The sequence below is a fragment of the Sinohyriopsis cumingii genome, chromosome 18, assembly GCF_028554795.1.
Source record: "Sinohyriopsis cumingii isolate HCF-2022 chromosome 18, ASM2855479v2, whole genome shotgun sequence".
Lineage (NCBI taxonomy): Eukaryota > Metazoa > Mollusca > Bivalvia > Unionida > Unionidae > Sinohyriopsis > Sinohyriopsis cumingii.
Window position 1 is genome coordinate 51,021,863 of NC_142978.1, and position 23,802 is coordinate 51,045,664.

General features: G+C 35.7%; 1 protein-coding gene across 1 annotated transcript; it reads right to left on the reverse strand.

Moving 5' to 3' along the window:
* Window positions 1-1,381: 1,381 nt before the first annotated feature.
* On the reverse strand, window positions 1,382-23,561 carry LOC149776626 (uncharacterized). Its single transcript, XM_089942478.1, has 7 exons — window positions 23,172-23,561; window positions 20,159-20,249; window positions 16,932-17,065; window positions 13,099-13,183; window positions 10,075-10,199; window positions 9,415-9,541; window positions 1,382-4,441 (listed from the first exon to the last, which is right to left on the reverse strand). Exons 1-7 carry the CDS (start codon window positions 23,357-23,359, stop codon window positions 4,385-4,387), a joined length of 807 nt encoding a protein of 268 aa, XP_089798604.1. The 5' UTR covers window positions 23,360-23,561; the 3' UTR covers window positions 1,382-4,384.
* Between the last annotated feature and the right edge of the window lie 241 nt (window positions 23,562-23,802).

Sequence of the window (23,802 nt, forward strand, 5' to 3'; positions counted from 1 at the left end):
GTGTTCGTGTAGGAGATCTATGAAGTGATATTGCAAACATGATTTCAGCTGGGAGATGATATATTTGTAAAAATAATATTTTAAATAATTCCATATTAAGACCCACATGGGGACATAATCCTTGTTCAACAGAGGAAGAATGAAAAATTGAACAATGGGATTATACAAATAAAAAGATTTAAAATGTAAAGTGAAATGGATGAATGGTTATTATAAAAGTTTTAAAAAAATAACCAAAACGTGTTCTACTTTTTTACCTAAATGCCTTTATCTATAAACTTAACAGCGGTGTTAACATCGGTACAGAGAGAAAGCTATGTGTGGGGTAACGTAACTTTTAATTTGCTGTGGAATTGACTAAATGTGTCCTACACACTGATCAATATCCAGAGATTTACGGTAGGTTTAGGTAAGATGAATATGGCATGGTATTGAATTATTAATATCATTTGTATTCCTTAAAGAGGTTTTTCAAATCTAAACGATTCACATGACAAAAACAGAAAGAGTCCTACATGTGCCATTTGACCTTATGGTCCGTCATATAATACAACTTAGTAGCAGGGATGGTCCATCCTAGGATACAACCTAGTGGCAGGGATGACCGAGCCAAGAATACAACCGAGTGGTAGGGATGGTCCACCCTAGGACGAAACCTAGCGGCAGGGATGGTCCATCATATAATATAATACAACCCAGTGACAGGGATGGTCCATTGTTAGGATACATCATTGTGGTAGGGGTGGTCCATCCTAAGATGCAACCTAGTGGCAGGGATGACCCGTCCAAGAATACAACCGAGTGGCAGGGATGGTCCACCCTAGGATGAAACCTAGTGGCAGGGATGGTCCATCACATAATACAGCCCAGTGGCAGGGATGGTTAATTGTTAGGATACATCATTGTAGTAGGGGTGGTCCATCCTAGGATACAACCTAGTGGCAAGGATGGTCCATCCTAGAATACAACCGAGTGGCACGGATGGTCCATTCTGGGATACAAGCTAGTGGCAGAGATGGTCCATCCTAGGATACAGCCTAGTGTCAGGAATGGTCTATTCTTGAATATAGCCTAGCGGCAGGGGTAGTAAAATTTATAAGCTCTGTATTTAATTTATATTCCAAACATCCCAAAATATTACCGATACATCGTATTGATAGAAAATAACTCTTTAGAAAGAAACACAACAAAACGAGTTAATTGTATTTTATGTATGGTACAATTCATATATTCGACATGTTTTATTCATGAACAACACAACTAGTATTTATCGGTTACTGCATTATATGGGAAAATATGAACGAGTTTTTCAGATGGAAATACTGCGCGACCTTCGGAGTGCAGCATATCCATCCGACAAAACGATTTCAAATTTTCCCATACAAATGCAGTAACCTTTTTATTATATACTCTTTTTCTTATTCTACCTAAGGCTTAATTAAATAAATAAAAGCACACTACACGAAACAAAGTAATTGAATGTATGCTTTGATTTAAAATAGATACATAAGCGCAGATTCATCAGTACACAACAACAATATTAATGTACACATAATCCCGCCCATCGAAATTTGAACTAAGTTGCGCGCTCGACATCACTTTCAAAAAGAATTGCCGCGTTTTGTCTATTTAAACATGAAATTTAGGTTAATATTGTGAATGAATGCTCATTGCAACATCTTTGACAGATGGTCTCGAATGAATGGATTTATTTTACAATGATCATCATCATTATCATCGACAACAACAGCAGCAAGAAAAAATGTTGAAGATGATAATGATTCTCAGAAAAATTAGTAATTATATGAGTCAACATATATTTTTTCATAACTTGTTCACATGTGGGTAATACAAAATTCTGATCTCAATATATAAATTAAGCACACAGATTAATTTCTGTCTTTGAAAAATAAGAATGTGGTTTTCTACTTATGTATCATGTTTTTTTGACACTGGCTACGTTTTGCTTACAATATTGGCACTTACGATTTCATAAACTGGATACTTTTTATACACTATAGGTCCAGATGGTCTCAAATGAATGGATTTATTTTGCAGTGATCATCATTATTATCATCTACAACAACAGCAGCAAGAAAAAATGTTGAAGATGATAATGATTCTCAAAAAAATTAGTAATTATATGAGTCAAAATATATTTTATCATAACTTGTTAAATAGATAACAGAATGTATCATGTTATGTATATTGTCTTTGCTTTGGTCATGGTGACTCTGTCCTTTGGTCATGATGACTCTATCCTTTGGTCATGATGACTCTATCATTTGGTCATGATGACTATGTCCTTTGGTCATGATGACTCTGTCCTTTGGTCATGATGACTCTGTCCTTTGGTCATGATGACTCTGTCCTTTGGTCATGATGACTCTGTCCTTTGGTCATGATGACTCTGTCCTTTGGTCATTATGACTCTATCCTTTGGTCATGACGACTCTATCATTTGGTCATGGTGACTATGCCATTTGGTCATGATGACTCTGTCCTTCGGTCATGATGACTCTTTCCTTTGATCATGATGACTCTATCATTTGGTCATGATGACTATGCCATTTGGTCATGATGACTCTGTCCTTCGGTCATGATGACTCTATCATTTGGTCATGATGACTCTGTCCTTCGGTCATGATGACTAACATTTAAGAAGTCTAATCCACCTTCTACAAGTTTATTACGGTTCTATGTCGGTGAACTCTCATCATAGGCTGGATGTATTATGCGATGTGATATTTTACCCTTTTAAGACAAATTTATATTCTTATTATCACCTTTTACCTTGAACGCAAACCTCAATAGGCGCATTTCCTGCTTTTTGAGCAAACTATCCAGGAAGCGTGGTCTACGGTACATTGCTACTTTATAATCAAACTATCCAGGAAGCGTGATCTACGGTACATTACTACTTAATAAGCAAACTATCCAGAAAGTGTGGTCTAAGGTACATTACTACTTTATAAGCAAACTAGCCAGGAAGCGTCGTATACAGTACACTGCTACTTTATAAGCAAATTATCCAGGAAGTGTGATCTACGGTACATTGCTACTTCATAAGCAAACTATCCAGCAAGCGTGGTATACGGTACATTTCTACTTTATAAGCAAACTAGCCAGGAAGAGTGGTCTACGCCACATTGCTACTTTATAAGCAAACTATCCAGGAAGCGTTGTCTAAGGTATATTACTACTTTATAAGCAAACTAGCCAGGAAGCGTGGTCTCAGGTAAATTACTACTTTATAAGCAAACTAGCCAGGAAGCGTGGTCTAAGATACATTACTACTTTATAAGCAAACTAGCCAGGAAGCGTGGTGTACCGACATTTCTACTTTATAAGCAAACTATCCAGGAAGCGTGATCTACGGTACATTACTACTTTATAAGCAAATTATCCAGGAAGTGTGGTCTACGGTACGTTGCAACTTTATAAGCAAACTATCCAGGAAGCGTGGTCTACGGTACATTACTACTTTATAAGTAAACTGTCCAGGAAGTGTGGTTTACGGTACATTGCTACTTTATAAGCAAACTATCCAGGAAACGTGGTCTACGGTACATTACTACTTTATAAGCAAACTATGCAGGAAGTGTGGTCTACGGTAAATTGCTGCTTTTCTTCTTGCCTTCCGTTTAAGTCATCTAAAATGTTTCGTCACAGTATATTTTCCGACACTGAAGTTATTGTTCACAAAATATTTTCTTATACAAATTACACTGACGCTGAAGTTTACCTTTAAACCATACTATTTTCTGAAATGCGAGTGCAAGCAATTGGCCTTCTTTTAAGGTGCGTGGCTTTATGTAATTTGCTTGTATTATTAAATATATTAAATTGAAATGAAGAATAGCATGTATGTATATTTAATTGGTATAGTGTTTAAAGAACGTATCAAATTGAAATTAAGAATACATGTAGTATGTATGTATATTTATTTAATTGGTATAATGCTTAAAGAACTAAAATGTTGGTTAAGGACAGATTATTACTGATTTACAACTACTACCTCATTGTAGATATCATGCGTACAACAATATTAAAAACAACCTACACTAACAACAAAATGTTACGTTATAGATGTAAAATGTAGAACACTGATATGACTAATAAACATTATATACAATTTCGCCATTACAAAACACTTGACGCAATTTTTGGCACAAATGATAGAGATCAAAGCAATCGTACACCGTATCTTGTAGTACAATACAATCATGTATCTCATGCCGGTACTATATAAATGTTGCAAAACAAGAACATTTATTCTAGATATAATAGGCGCATACGTTAGGTCCACAAAAATCTGAATGTTTGCCAGAAGGTATTACAAAACACCGCTTTGCCCTCTCCCGTCGTACAATTGGCAGATCCTTCAAATTTTTGTGTAATTTGATCCCTTACACCTCTGAAAGATAGAAAGAACGCCATCCTGAAAAAAGAAAAACATAATAATAATAATAATAATAATAATAATAATAATAATAATAATAATAATATTATTATTATTATTATTATTATTATTATTATTATTAATAAAAATTGATAATACAACTACTACTACTATTACTACTACTACTACTACTACTACTAATAATAAAAATATTGAAACCTATAACCAACAGTGCTGTGCGAACCAAAAAACTCTTCGCTTGCTACAAGTTGCTCATAATACAGGGTCATAAAATGAGAAACTTTGTGAAGGACCTGTAAAATAATGGCAATCAATTTCATGGAACACTACAAAGCGACATATTAGAATTCTGCATTATACTCTCCAAATAATCCGCAAGTTAAAAAAATAAATATGGCGATCACTCAAATAATCAATAGCAAAGGTGATCATCTAAATAATTAAGAATAATCTGAACTTTAAACTTAATCAAAAAAAAAAGAAGGAACCGTCTAAGATGAAATTTGCCTGAAAAATCATCAATCTAACACTGTATCCAGATTATGTACTGGAATGTTGAAAATGAAAACTATCCAGATTTTGTATAGGAATGCTGAAAATGAAAACTGTCCAGATTTTGTATAGGAATGATGAAAATGAAAACTGCCCAGAATTTGTACTGGAACGCTGAAAATGAAACCTGGGCAGAATTCGTACTGGAAGGTTGAAAATGAAAACTGTCCAAACTCTGTACAGGAATGTTGAAAATGAAAACTGTCCAAATTATGCATAGGAATGCTGAAAATGAAAACTGTCCAAATTCTGTATAGGAATGCTGAAAATGAAAACTGTCCAAACTCTTTACAGGAATATTGAAAATGAAAACTGTCCAAATTATGTATAGGAATGCTGAATATAAAAACTGTCCAGAATTTGTACTGGAATTCTGAAAATGAAAACTGTCCAGAATTTGTACTGGAACGTTGAAAATGAAAATTGTCCAAATTTTGTACAAGAATGCTGAAAATAAAAGCCGTCAAATTCTGTACAAGAATGCTGAACATGAAAACTGTTAATGGTCTCATCAATGGAAATCCGCATGCCAGACTTGTTTGAAATCAGTGTTAAAAGGACAAGCAGTCAGGTCCATAACCCCGTATATCCTGCTGAACAATGAGTCCATCTCAGGCGTAGTTAATATTAAACTGCGTGCTAAATTTGGCAGAGATTAAATAGTAAATTTGTGTTGAGACTCTCAGTTAGGATGATGAGGCATCAAAGAATTTACGTAGCATGGAGAACAGCAAATCGAAGTCATTCAAGTTCTCGACAATATAAAGCTACAAAAGCAATTTGGTTGAAATTCAGCTATTCCCATTAATACTAACCCGTTCGATCAAATTTGTGGACGACCAGACAGCCGGCTTGCAAGACAACTGGATTGCTAAATGGATCTGCTGTTTTTATTGCACTTTTCAATGTTGATAATAATAATAATAATAATAATAATAATAATAATATGACAACTTCTGAACTATTACGCCTACTAGCCTAACGACACACTTAAAATGCCATGTGTAAAGACACACTTAAAATAACCAGTCTAGCGACGTACTTAAAATGATCAGTCTAACGACAATCTTAATACGACCAGTCTAACGACAAACTTAAAATGACTAATCTAAACGACACGCATAAAACCATTTTTGTTAGTTTCTGGTGAACATTGAGAGTTTTCCTGGAACTTTGAAAGCAGTCGAAAAGGAATTTAGAATAGGATCTTTGTTGTCGTGCATTTCTCAGATAACACTTTTCAACAATTGTTTTAGAAGTCGTTTGCTTCAGAGATAAAATGTGCTATTTATTATGGATTTTGATGTGCTGAATTCAAATATGACAATGAAAACAACTTATTGGCTACTGTATCCAAGATATTTGAGTTTTAGAGTTTACGTCTATGTATATTGTGTAGAGAGTATTGTTTTAATCATAAATTGTAAACCTTGGTCTTTTCGTGTGTTTACGATTGTTTTACATGATAAAATTTCACCTATCCTGTTTATGTAATACTTTAAAAACAGCAAAAGGGTTATATAAATAAAATTTACTATGAAACAAAAGGAAAAAACTATTATATATATATATATATATATATATATATATATATATATATATATATATATATATATATATACACACACACGCACACACTTAATTTAGTCCTTATTCAGTATTTACTCGGCGCTTCTTGGCTTATCTCTTGTATTCATTAAATGGAGCATCTCTTACCACTGTCCAGCAATAGTTTGCAAGCAATAATGGGCTCCATTTGCATAAGTAAATCGTTTAGTCCTTATTCAGTATTTGCTCGTACTCGGCGCTCAGTGCTCTGCAGTTCGGTGGGAAAAAATCTAGATGAGAATGCAAAAGATGTATCTTTAGTGACATGTTGCAACCAAGGCTTTTGTATGCCTTGAGGAGTTTTTTTCACAAACTCCCTTTAGTAATCTGCCTTGTGGTTTCCGGAAAAACGTGTTGTCACTAAAAGGAAGGCTTTCCATATGGTCTTTTCCTTGCCAAGCAGTATACGGTCAAATGCATCATCTCGAAGACGTTCACAAATCTGAGGACCAGCAAAGACACCTTCCTTTATCTTAGCTTCACTTAACCTTGAAAATTTTCCACGGAAGTACATGAAAGCTGATTGTGTTTTGTCTATGGCATTGACAAAGTTTTTCATCAGACTCAGCTTGATTCGCAAGTGTGTAACACAAAATTTCTTGATTCAATAAATGGTGGATGCTGAACACTTTTCTTCCCAGGCTCCAATGACTGTCGGAGTGGCCAATCTCTTTTGATGTAGCGGGAATCTCTCGCACGACTATCCCATTCGCAGAGAAAACAGCAGTACTTTGTGTATCCAGTCTGCAGACCAAGCAAGAGAGCAGGAACCGTCAAATCGCCACAAATCTGCCACTGATGTTGGTCATAGGTTATGCACCTCAAAAAGTTGTTTCATGTTTTCATAGGTTTCCTTCATATGGACTGCATGACCAACTGGAATTGATGGTAAAACATTGCCATTATGCAGCAAAACAGATTTAAACCTCGTCTTCGATGAATCAAGGAACCGTCTCCACTCATCTGGATGATGAACGATGTTGAGGGCTGCCATCAACAGTAGATGTTGTTACAGACTACAAGATCACCTTCCATGAAAAAGAATGGGACAAGATCCTTTTCACGGTCACGGAGCATGGAAACACTAACATCACCTGCCAGGAGATTCCGCTGCTGTAGTCAATTGAGAATGATTCTGGTGCATCAGGAACCGGCAGTCGTTCTCCGTGGGGTACTGGGCGTATATTTGATCGAATGTTTGGATAATGCGCAGTCCACATTTTTTTTTACACTCCTTTCCCAACTGTAGTCACCATGCAGATGTAACAATTGCGGATATGATCTGTGGGTTCTCTCCAAATCATTGGCACTGAAATGGGTATATGTTTCCTGTCCCTGTTCAGCCACTAGCGCAGAATTGTTGCACATGTGTTGCAGCATATGTGTGGGTACCACCTCTTGTCCTGATCTCCAGTTTTGCAGCCAAAATAAAGGTGATAGGCTTCTGTGATGCAAACGTCACTTCAGCACAAACATCAGAAGCTACCTGCATTTTTGACACTAGTAGGAGGCATCTCTGTTCACTTTGACTATACAGCAACGTTTCCCATTGCAAAATCAAACACTGACAAATAAGAGAGCACAACACGTATGATTTCTAGATCTGATATAAAGCAATTTGTTCAGCAGAGTGATGTAAGCTTAGTCATGACTGCATCATCCATGACTTCTAGGAATAACATGATGCAATTCATATCATGGATAATGCAATACCACCTTCAGATTGCATCATTCATTGTTTTGCCTAAAAAGCAAGTACTGTCCAAACCAGTCATAGGTTTATTCATAGATCCAGTCAAAGATGTATTTTAGTCATTTCTGGTTTAAACTGAAATCCCTTCCCTTTATAACTCACTTATCCTTCGCCGTTCAGAAGTCAAGGGTCGTATATACTGACCACAGGAGTCTGACGTTTTATCAATAAAGTACGGCGAAATCTCTCACAATATGAAATCCCCTTATCGGTAATATAAATAAACACAAGGAGTGCAAGCGTGAATATAACCCTTCGCTCTATTCGACTTTTTCTCACGCGTCTTTTATCACTTCAGAATCGCAAGAAGACTCAAAAACTACACTGATTATACTTATTTCGGAAGCATTTTGGTTGTAGACCAGCGCCACTGGGAATCATTTAATACTTCTGCATATTGCAGTTATCACCCAAGGGAACCGGGCAAGTGGTGGTTATCAGCGTTGGGGTAGCCGGACAACGGACAGCTAATTTACAATCGAGAAAAGGGTCTCTCCAACAAACCAATATCTTGCCTGTTAAACTTAAATTTTCACCTTCAGATCTTAAATTATTAGATTTTCTCCTTTTCTTCTTGCTTTTCCTCCTCCGTTTTATTATTAGTTTTTATTGTAGTTTAGACGAAATAATTGCACATACTAATTACAGGTGGTTTGTTGTTATGGGTTTAACTCAGTTTTTCAGCACATGATATGTTATACATTGCGGAGAGTATATTTGGTGGAGGAAGAACCTTGGAAAATCACGCGAGGAATCACCAATGTACGGCAGGTTACTTATAAGCGTTGTCACGTACCAGTGTTGGCCGTGCCTAAGACTCGAACCCACCCAGAGGTGAGATGCCAATGATCTGTAAAGAGCTATCGCTTTAAACCGGCTTAGTGCAGACTATATATATATATATATATATATATATATATATATATATATATATATATATATATATATATATATATATATATATATATATATATATATATATATGTGTGTGTGTGTGTGTGTGTGTGTGTGTGTGTGTGTGTGTGTGTGTGTGTGTATCTCTTCAAGACTATCCCCAGAAGCATAACCGAGTACTCACTTTAGCAAGACCAGGTAGTTTGCTCCAGAATGGAAAATTCGGAATGATATTGCGCCCGGATTCTTTTCTGACAAAGATCTGAAACGTAATTCCCGTAGCTAAATAGACAGCGAGAAGACCGAAAAATCTGAAATTACAAAAATTAAGAAATAACTGATGGAGCTTTTATGGATTCTGGCGAATATTACTGGAAATAACTAGTGGCTTCTAAACATTAAATAAGAAGGAAACAAGGCTGGACCTTCCACTTGATCGTGGTTTATTGCTACGAAATTTAAAAAACTATCGAAAGGTGTGTTTAAGCTAACAAGAAACCACTATTCTTTACTAAGGGAGAATAATAATGCCATGGAGAATAAATTATTTTAACGACAAGATATGTACTTAATTGATAAATGAATACACAAGATATGGCAAGAAATGCAAATGATATCTTGCATGCATTCGATTTGTACAATCTTCAATATCTGATAAATTTGGGGGTGAATGCTTTGAAAACTTTCACTGATCAGAAGTGAACCTATAATTTGTAGATCACAATTTAAATTTGAATTAAGGTTTTATTTTTCCTTGATTTCATTTGCAAGTGCAGTCAAGAAATTACGGATGGATCACTTTTTAGAGAAAAACTATGCAGATTGACGAAGATTATTTGCTTACACTATGCATAATAGAGAACCGATAGAGAGCCCTCCCTTGATTTCAACACCTCCGCCATGATGTGGTGTCGGCGTTACTGTGGGTCCCGCCTTCGGACATGCATACGTACTCTTGAGTTCCATATACTTTTATAAAATAAAACAAACTCATGAGTATTTGTATATATAATGTATTCAGACGTAGAATAACAGTAATCTAGTAGATTAATAATACTCGGGTCGATTAACAGTACTACTCAGGTAGAATAACAGTATTCTAGTAGAATAACAGAGTCTAGCAGAATAATAGTACTCGGGTCGATTAACAGTACTACTCGGGTAGAATAACAGTAATCTAGTAGAATAACAGTACTCGGGTCGATTAGCAGTAATACTCGGATAGAATATCAGTAGTCAAGAAACTCACGAGTACTTGTGTAAATAAAGTATAAAGGAGCAGGAAAAAAAAGCCCTCACTTACAATAAAAGTGGTCAAGAAACTTACTGGTATATATATATATATATATATATATATATATATATATATATATATATATATATACTAAAGAGGAGGTAGAATAACAAATATTCATTGAGTAATAAAAGTATTCTTGTAAGCAAAAAATCCAATATATCTGAACTCTTTCGAATTTCAATACTTAAAGTATTAATCATGCCTTAAAGTAACGATTCATGACAAAGATGAGTAAATTTACTCAGATGATCAACGCATGGACAACCAGTAGAACAGTTCATCTTCAGGTCGAAGTCTTGATTATAGTTGCATCCGATATAAACTACTGGGAGACTACTTCAGAGACTATTTTGTACCTTACGCGGGATACATGGGCGTCCGCAGAATTATTTTCGGGGCGGGGACAAACACACAGTGGTCAGCTATTACGTTTTACGGATGTAGGTCAAAATATTTCGAGCTGAAATCCATTGCTCTCCCCTCCCCCCCCCCCCCCGCTTCCCTTGCCCCTATGTGCGGATGCACTTGGCTTCATAGTGCAAAGTAAACTCCCACCCCCCCCGCTTCCCATGCCCCTATGTTCGGGCGCCCTTGGCTTCATAGTGCAAAGTAAACACACACACACGCTTCTCTTGCCCCTATGTTCGGACATCCTTGGCTTCATAGTGCAAAGTAAACTCCTCCCCTTGGCTTCATAATGCAGAGTAAAAGATAGGCTGAACTTATAGTGCAGAGTGAAATATATTTTGAATTTTGAAGTGCATAGTAAACGATAGGTTGAAACGACGTAAAAGTAAAAAAGAAACGTTGAAATCATTACAATATAAACAAATCCAAATAAACTTAAACACTACAAATATAAAGTTAAAAATAACCTAAAGTATTGTGATTTAAATCCTAAATAGTCCAAAATGTTATGTCACAAGTACAAAAAGTACAGAGTGTTCTAAATGAATATCAGTGGTTTTCCGAATGAATTGAATCTTGAATATGCTTATGTACTAATAGACTGGAATTTGTCTATGTGCTAAAAGTTTTGATGTATCACAATAATATAATCCTGAATATCTTAAAATGAATTCACACAATTCCGATTATAGTGATTCAGTCCAAAAGTATAAATACACAAACCCTAACCCTAACCCCAAGTCTTTAGTTGTCTGACACTAATATAATCTAATATTATAGATGAGCACTTTGTATATCCAGTGAATAGTAATTTCTCAAGTAAACAAGATTGCATAAAAAACTAAGACAAAAGAAAAATCAGGATGAGGGTAAAATTTTCACTGCTAGAAAATTGTAAGTTGTCAAAATAGATTATTTTACTAAAATTATAATAAAGTATGTGGTAAACATCAGGTAGACGAAGGTTATTACGTGGAATGAATTCCAGTGTCCTAGACTTGGGTTAAAATAAACGTTTCCTTACTTTAATAATAATGTGAATACCTAATCCGCAATCATAGGAAAAATATTGGCTATGTTATATGCTGTCTGAAAAACAAATGTTACTGATCAAGTACAGCAATGCCTTGGATTTGAACAAAGTTCAAGTCAAAATTACAGTTACACACAACATATAGTCATGGGGATAAAACTTAAAAGCAATACAAATTATATATACATAACAACTTTGTAATTCCAATGAATAATTTAGAGAAATAATTTCTCTCGTATATACAGACCGTTGAGGCAATATAACACAATTCCGGTGTTTTGGCTAGTGACTAAGGGCATTGTGACTTTGGTGTAGCTATAAACTGTTGTACATCGACTCTTTTGTAATGTATTTCCCATAATGCCCTATAGTGGCTCAAATGTGTTAGAGTCCCATAAGCTTATAATATCCCAAACGTAATGTTAATTTCCCATCAACATCCCAAAGCGACACAAACGTAACATTTGCTTCCAATAGATCCTATATTGGATTAAACGCTAACGCAAAGTTCACATACACTCTATCATCTTAACTTTCTTACTGAGTTCATATTGCCCCCAATGGGTAAAGAAAATTTTCCAGTAGGTTTCAATGCCATCCAAACATTTGCAGTGATGTTAAAGTCATAAAACCACCATACCGTCCCTATTACGCCTAACGTTAAAATCCAGTAGTATCCGCATCTTTAATCTGTACAACTTTTGAAGTTCGGATACTTGAACAAAATATTAAGCTGTAATATTTCAAGAATAAAAGTTTAATGAAAATTCTGAAAGCTACAATATTTAGCATTTATAATTATGGTCACAATTCTACAAATTAAAGTTCCACACATTAAAAAATTTCAATATTTAGGTATTGTAGGCAAACAGGCCTTACGACAGAATCGCAATTTTAGTAGACACCAAGATGAAATATTCAACATCTTCTAACTTATAACGAACTCAAATAAAGTAATACAAATTCAGATTAATTATTATTTGATTAGACCATTCATATTTAACATCAGATCAATTTTAATCGACTTATTTTTGTGGGTTTTTTTTATGTTATACAAACTAACGTTTTAAAATAAGAATGTGGAAGCAAAAACTCATACAAGATTAAACAAAGAGATACGTCTTACTTACGTATTGCGCCTGCTGTTGTTTTTCTCCGTCTACAAATAAGTCCCCATCTCTCAGCTGGTCGCAGGTCAGGGTGAAATACGACGTCCTGCAGTAGAAAATAGTTGCTCAGTAATATAAATGCTCGCTGTGTTGCTTTCACGTTCATTCAAGAGTCACCATTATTGGTGACTGGTTTGCTTTCACTGCAGTTCTTTTGATCATTTTTGTTTCCATCTTTTGTGTCCGTCCCCTCAAAAACACAAGATAATATCGTGCCAAGGCGATTGTTATATGGTGTCTTGTACAGTGACATCAATGTGGTCGACTCAGACTGATATGTCCAGGAGGTCATGGAATTGTATTCACAAAGATGCACATGTAAATGTATCTATAGCATGGGTACTGTTGCCGTGTACAGCGTTACGCACAGTTAATGTCTTATTTATGTCAGGCTGCTCTCATAAAGAGAATCTATGTTGGGGTTTGCACCGAAGAAACGAAATCCCAGTCAATGGGTTATATAACTTGTCACCCCACTCAGCATGGCCTCGGGGGTAGACAAAAAATGCAACCCCACGAATGGGATTTCCTTGTCTTGGTATATAAACCGACAGATATTATTTTTCTCACCCGATTAAATTAAAATAACCCTGCACTTTTGCAATTTATTTCGCACATTCAAAACATTCATCAGGTATTATTATTGTTTCGTAGTCAATATAAACGTTATCAGGTTTTGTACCCTTGTATGAAAATCTAAATAATTATCAAAATAGAATCTGGCTATATCTGCTGCTCGTAGAAAGGAAAAAAAAAATAACTAGAAAAAAGTTATAATTGTTATGTGTTGTAAGTATGGCACAATGAGCGCCTCGAGCCACTTGCTATTGTTTTTCTAAATACTATGCATTCATATATATATGCTAATGAGGGCAACGGGGAACCTGTCAACCTTAAGTAAAAAAGTTCTAAGCATGAGAAAGTAGAAACATAAAACCATTTGATATTATTTCTGGCATATATAATTTAATCGATGGATGTCATATGAAAATGACAATAAATAATTAATATAGTTTATACGGATAACCTTTATCTTTCATCAGCTCTGATTTGGAAAAGTTCTATGGTAGCCGGTACGATAAAGTATATATCTCTAACTAAATGTGCAATGACTGCGAGATTTCCGTTTCATGATAGTCTTGGAATTATATTTTCTGCCCTGGAAATATGGCTAGTGTTACAATTACTGGTACAATGATATAATACATGGAAATCTTCTTGTGGAATAGCGTGTGAATTGATGAATGAACCACACTGATTAGTAAGTGCAGGAGTTTTCATTTGCAATCACATTACAATGTTTGACTCATCTGGTTAGGGGTGTTACAAAGTTTGACGGATGTCTGACAATAACACATTTCTGGTTGTTGACGGCTTTGCGGATGCTCTAGAAGGTGTTGGATTTTTGTAGCCAGCACTGTGTATTGCCTGTGTCTGGGACAGTGTTTTCTGTTATGGTTCGCTCCATACAGCGTGGCGAATAGTATCATATCTGCATCTCGGAAAATTAACGGGTCATCGTCATTTTATTTAGCTCAAAGTTCCTAATTCGATTCACACGAATTATTTAAAACTATTTTGGTAACTTTAGCTACATTTAATGACGCTGACCTGAAAATTTACCGAGTTACTACGGTAAGGTCTTTTCATTTTGTACGCGTGCTGTTGGAGAAAAATAAATGTTTTAGATTAGACATTTTGTAGCTTAATATACGTTGGTTTCAGATATATACTGCATGTGTTAAGAGACTGGAAACATTCCAGCACGTATAATCCAATGCGGTTATTCTTGTCATGTACAAACGTATCTGTTATAATAATAATCTCATACAGTCGTTCTGATGAAAGAAGAGTCGAAAGTCTAAGAGAGTCAGTTCATGTGCACGCTTGCGTAATGTAATCACTGTACAATACCTTAATCACTGTACAAGACCTTAAAAACTGTACAAGACTGTATATCGTTTTAAGGCCTGTCTCATGTATTGCACTGTTCAGTTATTATAGCTGTAGCTGTTCCCGAGAATCATTGAACTCGGTGAGGTCGTTTAGCAATGATTCAGCAGTTTTTGTGTCACTTCGGCACGTTACATGGACGGATGGCACTTGTCAACCCAATGTTAGAGGCCAAAAGTTTGGGACCAAAGATTCTCCTGGGCAGGAATGTTCTTGATTGATGGGTCAGCAGGTCGGGAGGAGTAGGCAAAATAGGATCATTGATCCGTCATTCATCGTGAGCAGTACATTAGGAACATTCATGTCCATCGTAGCAAAGTCATGTGAGAAAAGAATCATATTTGTTGACGAACTGAATGTGAAGTTATTCACCAGAAGTTCAGTGTCACATGTGTGTAACAATTTAATCCAACGTCAATCTTCTCGATACATTACATTGATCATACCTGTTGATAAATCCATACATTAATAATATTTATTGATAAAATCATGCGTTGGTCATAGTTGCTGATAAGTTATGAGTTGATCGTATCAGTTGATCGTATCTGTTGAAGAGACACAATTTTTTTATAACTGATGATCAACTAGGTATGCATCTGTATCGTTTTTTAAAAGTTGCCTGTATTTTTTGTCTAGGGTATCGGAATTTATGTATCTGTTACTTGTATCATAATTAAACATTTCATTCAAATGCACTTGCTATTGTGTCTTTGCTATGTAAAACCACGTCCGGTTTCATCCTGTTAAAGTTATACAGTTGTTGTTTAAATCACTAGTTATTGATAGATCTAGGAAGCTGTTTCCTCCACTTTTTGACTTGATTTCCTCTTTTTTAACTTGTTTATTTATCTTCCTAAAATCTACAGGACCTCTACAAGATATTTCCAGTTTTGCTTTGCGAACTTGTTCACAAAGCCTCGTTATTTTCGTAATGCTAAACAAATGCGTTACGGAACACACCATGAACATCTACAACGTTTGAGTGATCAAACTATGTGTGTGTGTGTGTCTGTGTGTAACATTTGTATTTTTGTTTCTAAGAGAAAGTGTATCATTCTAACATCACGCCCAATTTCATTTTTTATGTAATTGTTTTAATTCTTATATTTGATATCATTTTGTTCTATTATACATCATGGTTCAGATCACTGTTATTCCGTCCATTAATTTCATATTTTATTTTATTGTTACTCGATCTGGACAATAACACCTAGATAACGATAACCAAAGCATCATAATGGAGGAATGGGGACACATGTCACTCTTCTACTCACACCGCCCAACCTTACACGCGCGACTTCTGTCGGTCAGGTTACGGAAGATAATTTTTCATGGCTAATTACGATATCTCAAACGTAGTTGTTTTGATTTATTGCTTTTATTTTCGTTTTAAATTGTGCATCATTTTTACAGAGGTACATAAATTATGGCTCCTCCTGAAATATTTCAAACAATTCTTGTCAGCTCAAGGCCTGGAAGGTTGGACCTTAACTTTTATGCCCTACTGCCTTCTTCAACCAAGAAAAGAAAGCACAATCGATATCTTCTTGACACCTGGCAGTTAGGTTAATGGAAATATTTATCCACGGCGAAAGTAACGTATTGTGTTCAACTGTCATTTATTTTAAATCATTTATAGAATCGCTTCTTAGAAGAGACGAACGTAAGCACATCATTGGTGTTCAGCAGGCATCGAAATACACTAGTTGTAGTGTACGAACATACAAATCTGCCCCCTGGTGAAATCAGGGATAGATTTACACTGAAAAAAGCTCATTAGTCTTATGTTGAACTACAAATGAATCATATCTTGTATTATCGTATATGAAAAGGAATGTTACCTGCGTACTCCCCCTTGTACAGCGCTATAGCTAAGAGTTAGCTTCCCCTTATTATCAGTCGTGAAGGTGGCGCTGTCCTGGTCTCCTAGGGAATAATAGGCAGGGCTAGGAACGGCTGCCCTTATCTGACATGCCTGAATGATAAAAAAAAAAGCTAGCATGTTGGATATTCGACCGTGTAATGATGGTTAGGGTTTTAAAAAAATATGGAAAGTCTATATTATTGGTGGTAAATGTATTTTACCAGGTGTACGAGTTCCTATTCTGGTTAGATTATTAGAATGGCGTTCTGGTGTTACTGCAGATACGTCTGAGTTAACCAAGATCTCTCGTTTTACTCGTGATCACGCGTTTCATGGGTCATTTATTGAATACCGAGTCTGTTTAATGGTACATCAGCACACGACAAATTATAGAGCACAGAGTCAATTTAGTGGAACATCAAACAGATTATATAGTACTGAACATTAAAAATATAAAATGCAAGGCCGGTTTAATGACAGATCAACATATTAAAGTTTACACATCATCGAGTCAGTTTAATGGTACTTCAGTACATGACATTATCGAACACAGAGTCATTGTAATGGTACACTGGACAGATTATGTAGTAATGAGTCACTTGAACTGAACTTCAACACATTAAAGATTACAGAGCACAGAGTCAGTGTAATGGTACATCAGCACATTAACGTTTATACAATATGGAGTCAGTTTAATTGACCATCAGTACCTGATAGATTATATAGTACAGAGTCAGTTTAAATGAACATACACAAGTTAAAGATTATATGTACCGAGTGAGTTTAATGGTGTGTGTGTGTGTGTGTGTGTGTGTGATTTGGATATTTAGCGTAGCTTTAACAATTTTTCAGTCATATCGCTACGATGTCTGCAGTGTGGCAGTTTATAGCGATGTCTAGTATTGGGACATCATGCCGCAGACATGTAGCACGATGTCCCACCCAGTCACATTATCCTGACATCAAGCCAACCAGTCCTAACACTAACCTTTTAACGCTGAGCGCGTAGTGAGGCAGCTATTAGTACCATTTTTATAGGTCTTTGGTATGACTCGGCCTGGGTTCGAATTCGCGACCTCCCGAATCCGAGGCGGACGCTCTAACCACTAGGCCACCGGAGCGGTGTTTAATGGTACATCAAAAATTATATAGGACTGAGTCCGTTTAACGGAACATTAGAACGTGAAAGGTGATATAGTACCGAGTCACAAACGGCATATCAGCACATAATAGATTATAAGTATTGATTCACTTTAAGGGTACATCACAAAATGAAAGGTTAAAAAGAACATTTTCACTTTAACAGCGCATGGGTACATTGAAGATTATATAGCATTGAGCCTGTTCAATGGGACATCATATAAAATTTGTATAGTACCGTGTCAGTTTAATGACACATCATCACAAAAAAGGTTATATATTATCGAGTCAATTTAACAGCACATTGGCATGTGATTTTGTGTTGTCTTCACGTTCCGTGACCATTCAGATTAAAACCATCTTTAGATGGACTTTTGTAATTTCTTTGGCATATTTAGATTTGAAGGTTGGACTTCTTGCGTTCAATCGAAAGATTATTTTGTAGGATAAATACATGCATGCACACATACATACATACATACATACACACACACACACACACACACACACACAAACACCCACACAGACAGACATATATATAGGCATACAGAGAGACAGACAGATTAAAAATTTAGTCAACGTGCATCCTATTTGACCAATATCATTGACATTTTTTGAAACCGTAAGAAAAATGTGGGGATTAAATTATACATTCATTTGGTGTTTAAAAAGCACACTATCTCGCATCTTGTTTACATGGTTTTCAGGAAAACATCCATCTTTAAGAATCTTTATGTTTGTTTAGGCGGTCAAAGTTGTGTATTTAAGTCGGAACTTAGTGAAAACAAAGATGATAATCTGCGCATGTGCGATGTGCAGGTTAAGAGGAGCTTTACTTAGGCTCGATGTGCAGTTCAACTTAGATACAGTTATGTCGATATACAAATAAAAGTAGCTATGCTGATCTCGATGTGACTTATGTCGATGAAGATTTAAAAGAAACTATACTGTTGTCGATGTACATTTAAAAGTAACTGTACAGTTGTCAATGTACATTTAAAAGTTGGTATATTAATGTCGATGGGCAGATGAAAGTATGTAAAATGATGTCGATGAGTAGATGAAAGTAGGTATATTAATGTCGATGGATAATGCAAGTAGGTATATTGATGTCAATGGACACATGAAAGTAGGTATATTGAAGGTATATTGATGTCAAAGGACAGATGAAAGTAGGTATATTGATGTCAATGGACAGATGAAAGTAGGTATATTAATGTCGATGGGCAGATAAAAGTAGGTATATTGAAGGTATATTGATGTCGAAGGGCAGATGAAAGTAGGTATATTGATGTCAATGGACAGATGAAAGTAGGTATATTAATGTCAATGGACAGATGAAAGTAGGTATATTGATGTCGATGGGTAGATGAAAGTATGTCTATTTATGTCGATGGGCAGATTAAGGTAGGTTTATTGATGTCGATGGGCAGATGAAAGTATGTGTATTGATGTCGATGGGAAATGAAAATTGGTAAATTGATGTCGATGGGCAGTTAAAGAAGTTATACTAATGTCGATGTACAATTAAAAATAACAATGCTGATGTCGATGAGCTATTAAAGGTAGCCAAACAATACTTAAGGGCGACGTGCAGTTAAAAAGGACTATACTTATAAATGTCACTTGTTAAAAATATACTAGTTCCATGGTTCTATAGAATTGTTAATTTTACAACGACAACTTCTGCAACTGATCGAGTCATTGTTTCCCTGACTACTTCACGAAGCCAGGCCCTTTGAATCTAGAGATTTACCTTTGATAAACGCTTCTCTGTATTAAATTATTGAATGCTATAACGTGTATTGCAGTCATTCTATGTCCTTATTAAATTATTGTACGCTATGACGTATGTTGCATTCATTCTATGTCCTTATTAAATTATTGTACGCTATGACGTATGTTGCAGTCATTCTATGCCCTTATTAAATTATTGTACGCTATGACGTATGTTGCAGTCATTCTATGTCCTTTTTCACAGATCTTACTGTATTAACATAGTTCGGGTGGTTTAAAAAATTGCGCAATATTAAAAGGACTAAAACGTAACCATAGCAACCTTACCGCCACATTGCTGCAGTCTCCTTCAGAAAATTGGGTGCACGGGTTCCAGGAGAACAAATCGAGACCTTTCACGTCCTGCACGTCTTGGAACCTTAGAGAAAGAAACATGCATAAAATTCTGAGAGAGAGAGAGAGAGAGAGAGAGAGAGAATTAAGTATCAGGGGAGGACGTGTTAAGAGGAAACGTTTGGTCGTGTTTTTTGCATGAACAGTGTACCCAAAGATGTCATCGATATCTCTACCTCGGCTCTACTAATGCACGATGCCAAATATTTTATAAATATGCTTGTATCAAAATCAAGTCTTCGATTGACAAATTAAAACGGTGGAACACCAATACAAGAATCTGACGTTGCATCCGAATTCCATGATGTCGTTTTTATATTGATTTATAAAGGTACTGTATCACAAACCATCGTCACAGTGAGATATACATGTTTTGTTACCTACTTTGCTTTAGGGGCGTGAGACCATATATAATCTATTTAATCATTACCTTGTAATTAGTTTACTTTGATTTTACATGCATGTGTTTCTTGTTGATTTTAAATGAACGTCAGTACGCTAAACTTTACCACTATGGAGTCATCAAAAAGTTTACTCTCTCTCTCTCTCTCTCTCTCTCTCTCTGCATCCTTTATACTAAGTGGTTCCATTTGCGATTACAAAATGTGTAAGAATACACGCAAGTCTGTGATTTTTTTAGGGTCAGCTAGTTTCTGAGGGTCATCTAGTTTCCTTCACCTTAATGACCACATTACGCTAACACATAAGACGTAGAGAATGTTTCATTTAAGTTTTGTGACCCTGCTGTTGCATCAAAATAAAAAAATATTAGAAAATATGAAACAGAAAAAAACACTTTTAACTGTCCCGCTTGAATAGGAAGTACAGAAAAGGTGAAATAGAAAATAGGTCGGATTATTTCCACATGTCGCATTTATTCAAAATAAGTGACCAGAGGGAGTAGAGTTGGGTACCGTGAGAAAGGTTGTACGGCAGGCATTTCTGAACATATTGCGATACATATCACTGTATACCGGATTTGTTATTCCAAACAATTTAATGGTCTGGGGAAGGGACCAATCAATTTTTTTTAAATTTCAATCCGCCAATAGCTGTGAAAATATTTTTCTCTGATAGTTGGCAGAAAAATATATTATATTCATTATATTATTTTTTGAAAAAGATATTTTGAGATGCAAACAAAAGATGTCTCGGCTCCAAAGAAAATCTTAGATCCCCACCCTCCGAAAATGAAATGGTCAGTACCTTGTAGAATATGAATTTGCTATGTGTGTGTTAATTGTTTTACAAGTTGTATTCCAAAAACTATTTAGTGATATGACTAAACTGACATTGTAGCTGACACTGTACGATCCTAAAATATTGTGCTGACACTGGAGACACTTAAGGTTAACTTTGGGACGCCAATACCGACCAAGATATTAATTATAGAGGGTCAGTAAAGATAAAGCATAATTACTCAACAAACGAGGAAATATTTAGTGGATTTGAGAAATCATGTAAAATTCAAACAGAAAACAAACGCTCTCAAAAATATTTTCAGTATTAAAACTTATATTAAGACACATCTGTTTTGTAAAAAAAAATATATTACAGTGTTTTATCATGATAAATGGATACATGCTGTTAATATCATTTAATTCGTAACAAGACTACTCGTGAATTTTCGTACTTTCCTTACTGACGGAAACAACCGAAGTATCTGTACAGTGAAAAAGGACCGTGTGTACGTACCATCTGAAAATACTGCGGTAAACCGGTATACCGATAATACCGTACACCTGTAGAATGGCGGGGGTTGGGTGTAGATACAGTTCTATTATAACTAGCAAAGGAAAGATCTGTGTACTGGTCAGTATTCAGGAAGAAAGAACTGTTGGTTGTGTACCAAATGATACACTTGTGTATCGCTAGATAATCAACCAGGAACATCGTATACTTGTGTATCGCTAGATAATCAGCCAGGAGCATGGTATATTTGTGTATCGCTAGATAATCAGCCAGGAGCATGGTATATTTGTGTATCGCTAGATAATCAGCCAGGAGCATGGTATATTTGTGTATCGCTAGCAAATCAATCTAAAATGTACTCAGTAACCTCAGATAATCATAGGACTGTGAACTAAATAATAGACGATTCGCTGCCTGATTTCTAAGTATTTGGTTTTTATAATATTTTCGCCGATTTGGTTCATTTACAAAACTCACTCATTTAAGGATTATCATTCAGTCATTGTATCTCTCACTGAGTAAATCACACAGTAAATCAGGAAATAGCGAAGCGTAAAATCAAAAATAACAGAATTATATCGTATTCAGTGTTTTTATTTACCGTTCATACTCATGGATACTATAGCAGCTGAGATAAATAAATATATAAATAGTTAAAGGACCAAGCAAAGTGAGACTAATTTAGACAAATTGAACCATTAAACGGCGTTCATCACCACTCCCAATCAATATTCATTTTTTTTAACCGCATAACCTTTTGAGATCTCTAATTGAATAGATTCAAACTGAGTTAAAAAAATTTCATTTCCTACGAATGCTAGATTTTCATAGGTGTAAACTTGGCAAAACTCCTGTTTAGGTGTTCAGATAAGTTACTTTGGTGTTACTCCTGTTTAGGTGTTGAGATAAGTTACTTTGGTGTTACTCCTGTTTAGGTGTTGAGATAAGTTACTTTGGTGTTACTCATGTTTAGGTGTTGAGATAAATTACTTTGGTGCTACTCCTGTTGTCTAATGGACTCGAATTATTTGTTTCCATCGCTATCGATACACTAATGAGGGTCTATATCTTTGTGCACACATTGCTGTAGGCAAAGGAAAACGTCTTAACGAACACGACAAAAAATTGTAATCAGACGGGTAACGACATGGGTATTTACATGAAGATGTGGGGGAGTGGAAATAAGAAGAGAGGGAATCGATACTATTTTGTTACAAGCTTTGTAAAGCCCGATAGAGGTTTCAGATTTACTCACTTTGGTATTCCGCTCCGGCTGTCTAATGGACTCAGATCTATGGTTCTTCCGTCGCTATAGCTGCACGAGCAGGGTGATGTCTTTGTGCACGTGTCGCTATAGACAGGTGACAATACTGTCACCAACACGAAATAGAACTGTAATAATAAGGTCCCTATTTTCGTTTCCTTTCTCCAATCACGCTGCATATCTGTGAAATCTTTCACTAACAAGCTTGTCGCTAATTGGGAAAAATCATCAACTTAAAAATTTTAAAAGCAAAAATGTAGGTCCTGTTGGGTGGACATATCCGCGAATAGTTGTTATGTTGGCTATACGTAAAGCAAGGATGAACTGGATATATGATACTTGGTGACACTGGTAAGAGTGCAATGATAATGTGATGTGGTCATATGCTGACTCCACATTATTCATGTGACACACAATGCGCTGCTGACGTTTATATCTACCCTTCTCAATATTAAGTTGAGAGATTCAATAACACCTTCAGGAAGGATGTACGCTAGAATCTAATTGTCTGGTGTGTTTATAAGAGAGTCAATGTTTCATTTGAATGGGTAATAATGATAAACTGTTGTTGTATAGGTGTCTTGACGACTGATTTAAACTGGTGACAATGATATACCATTTT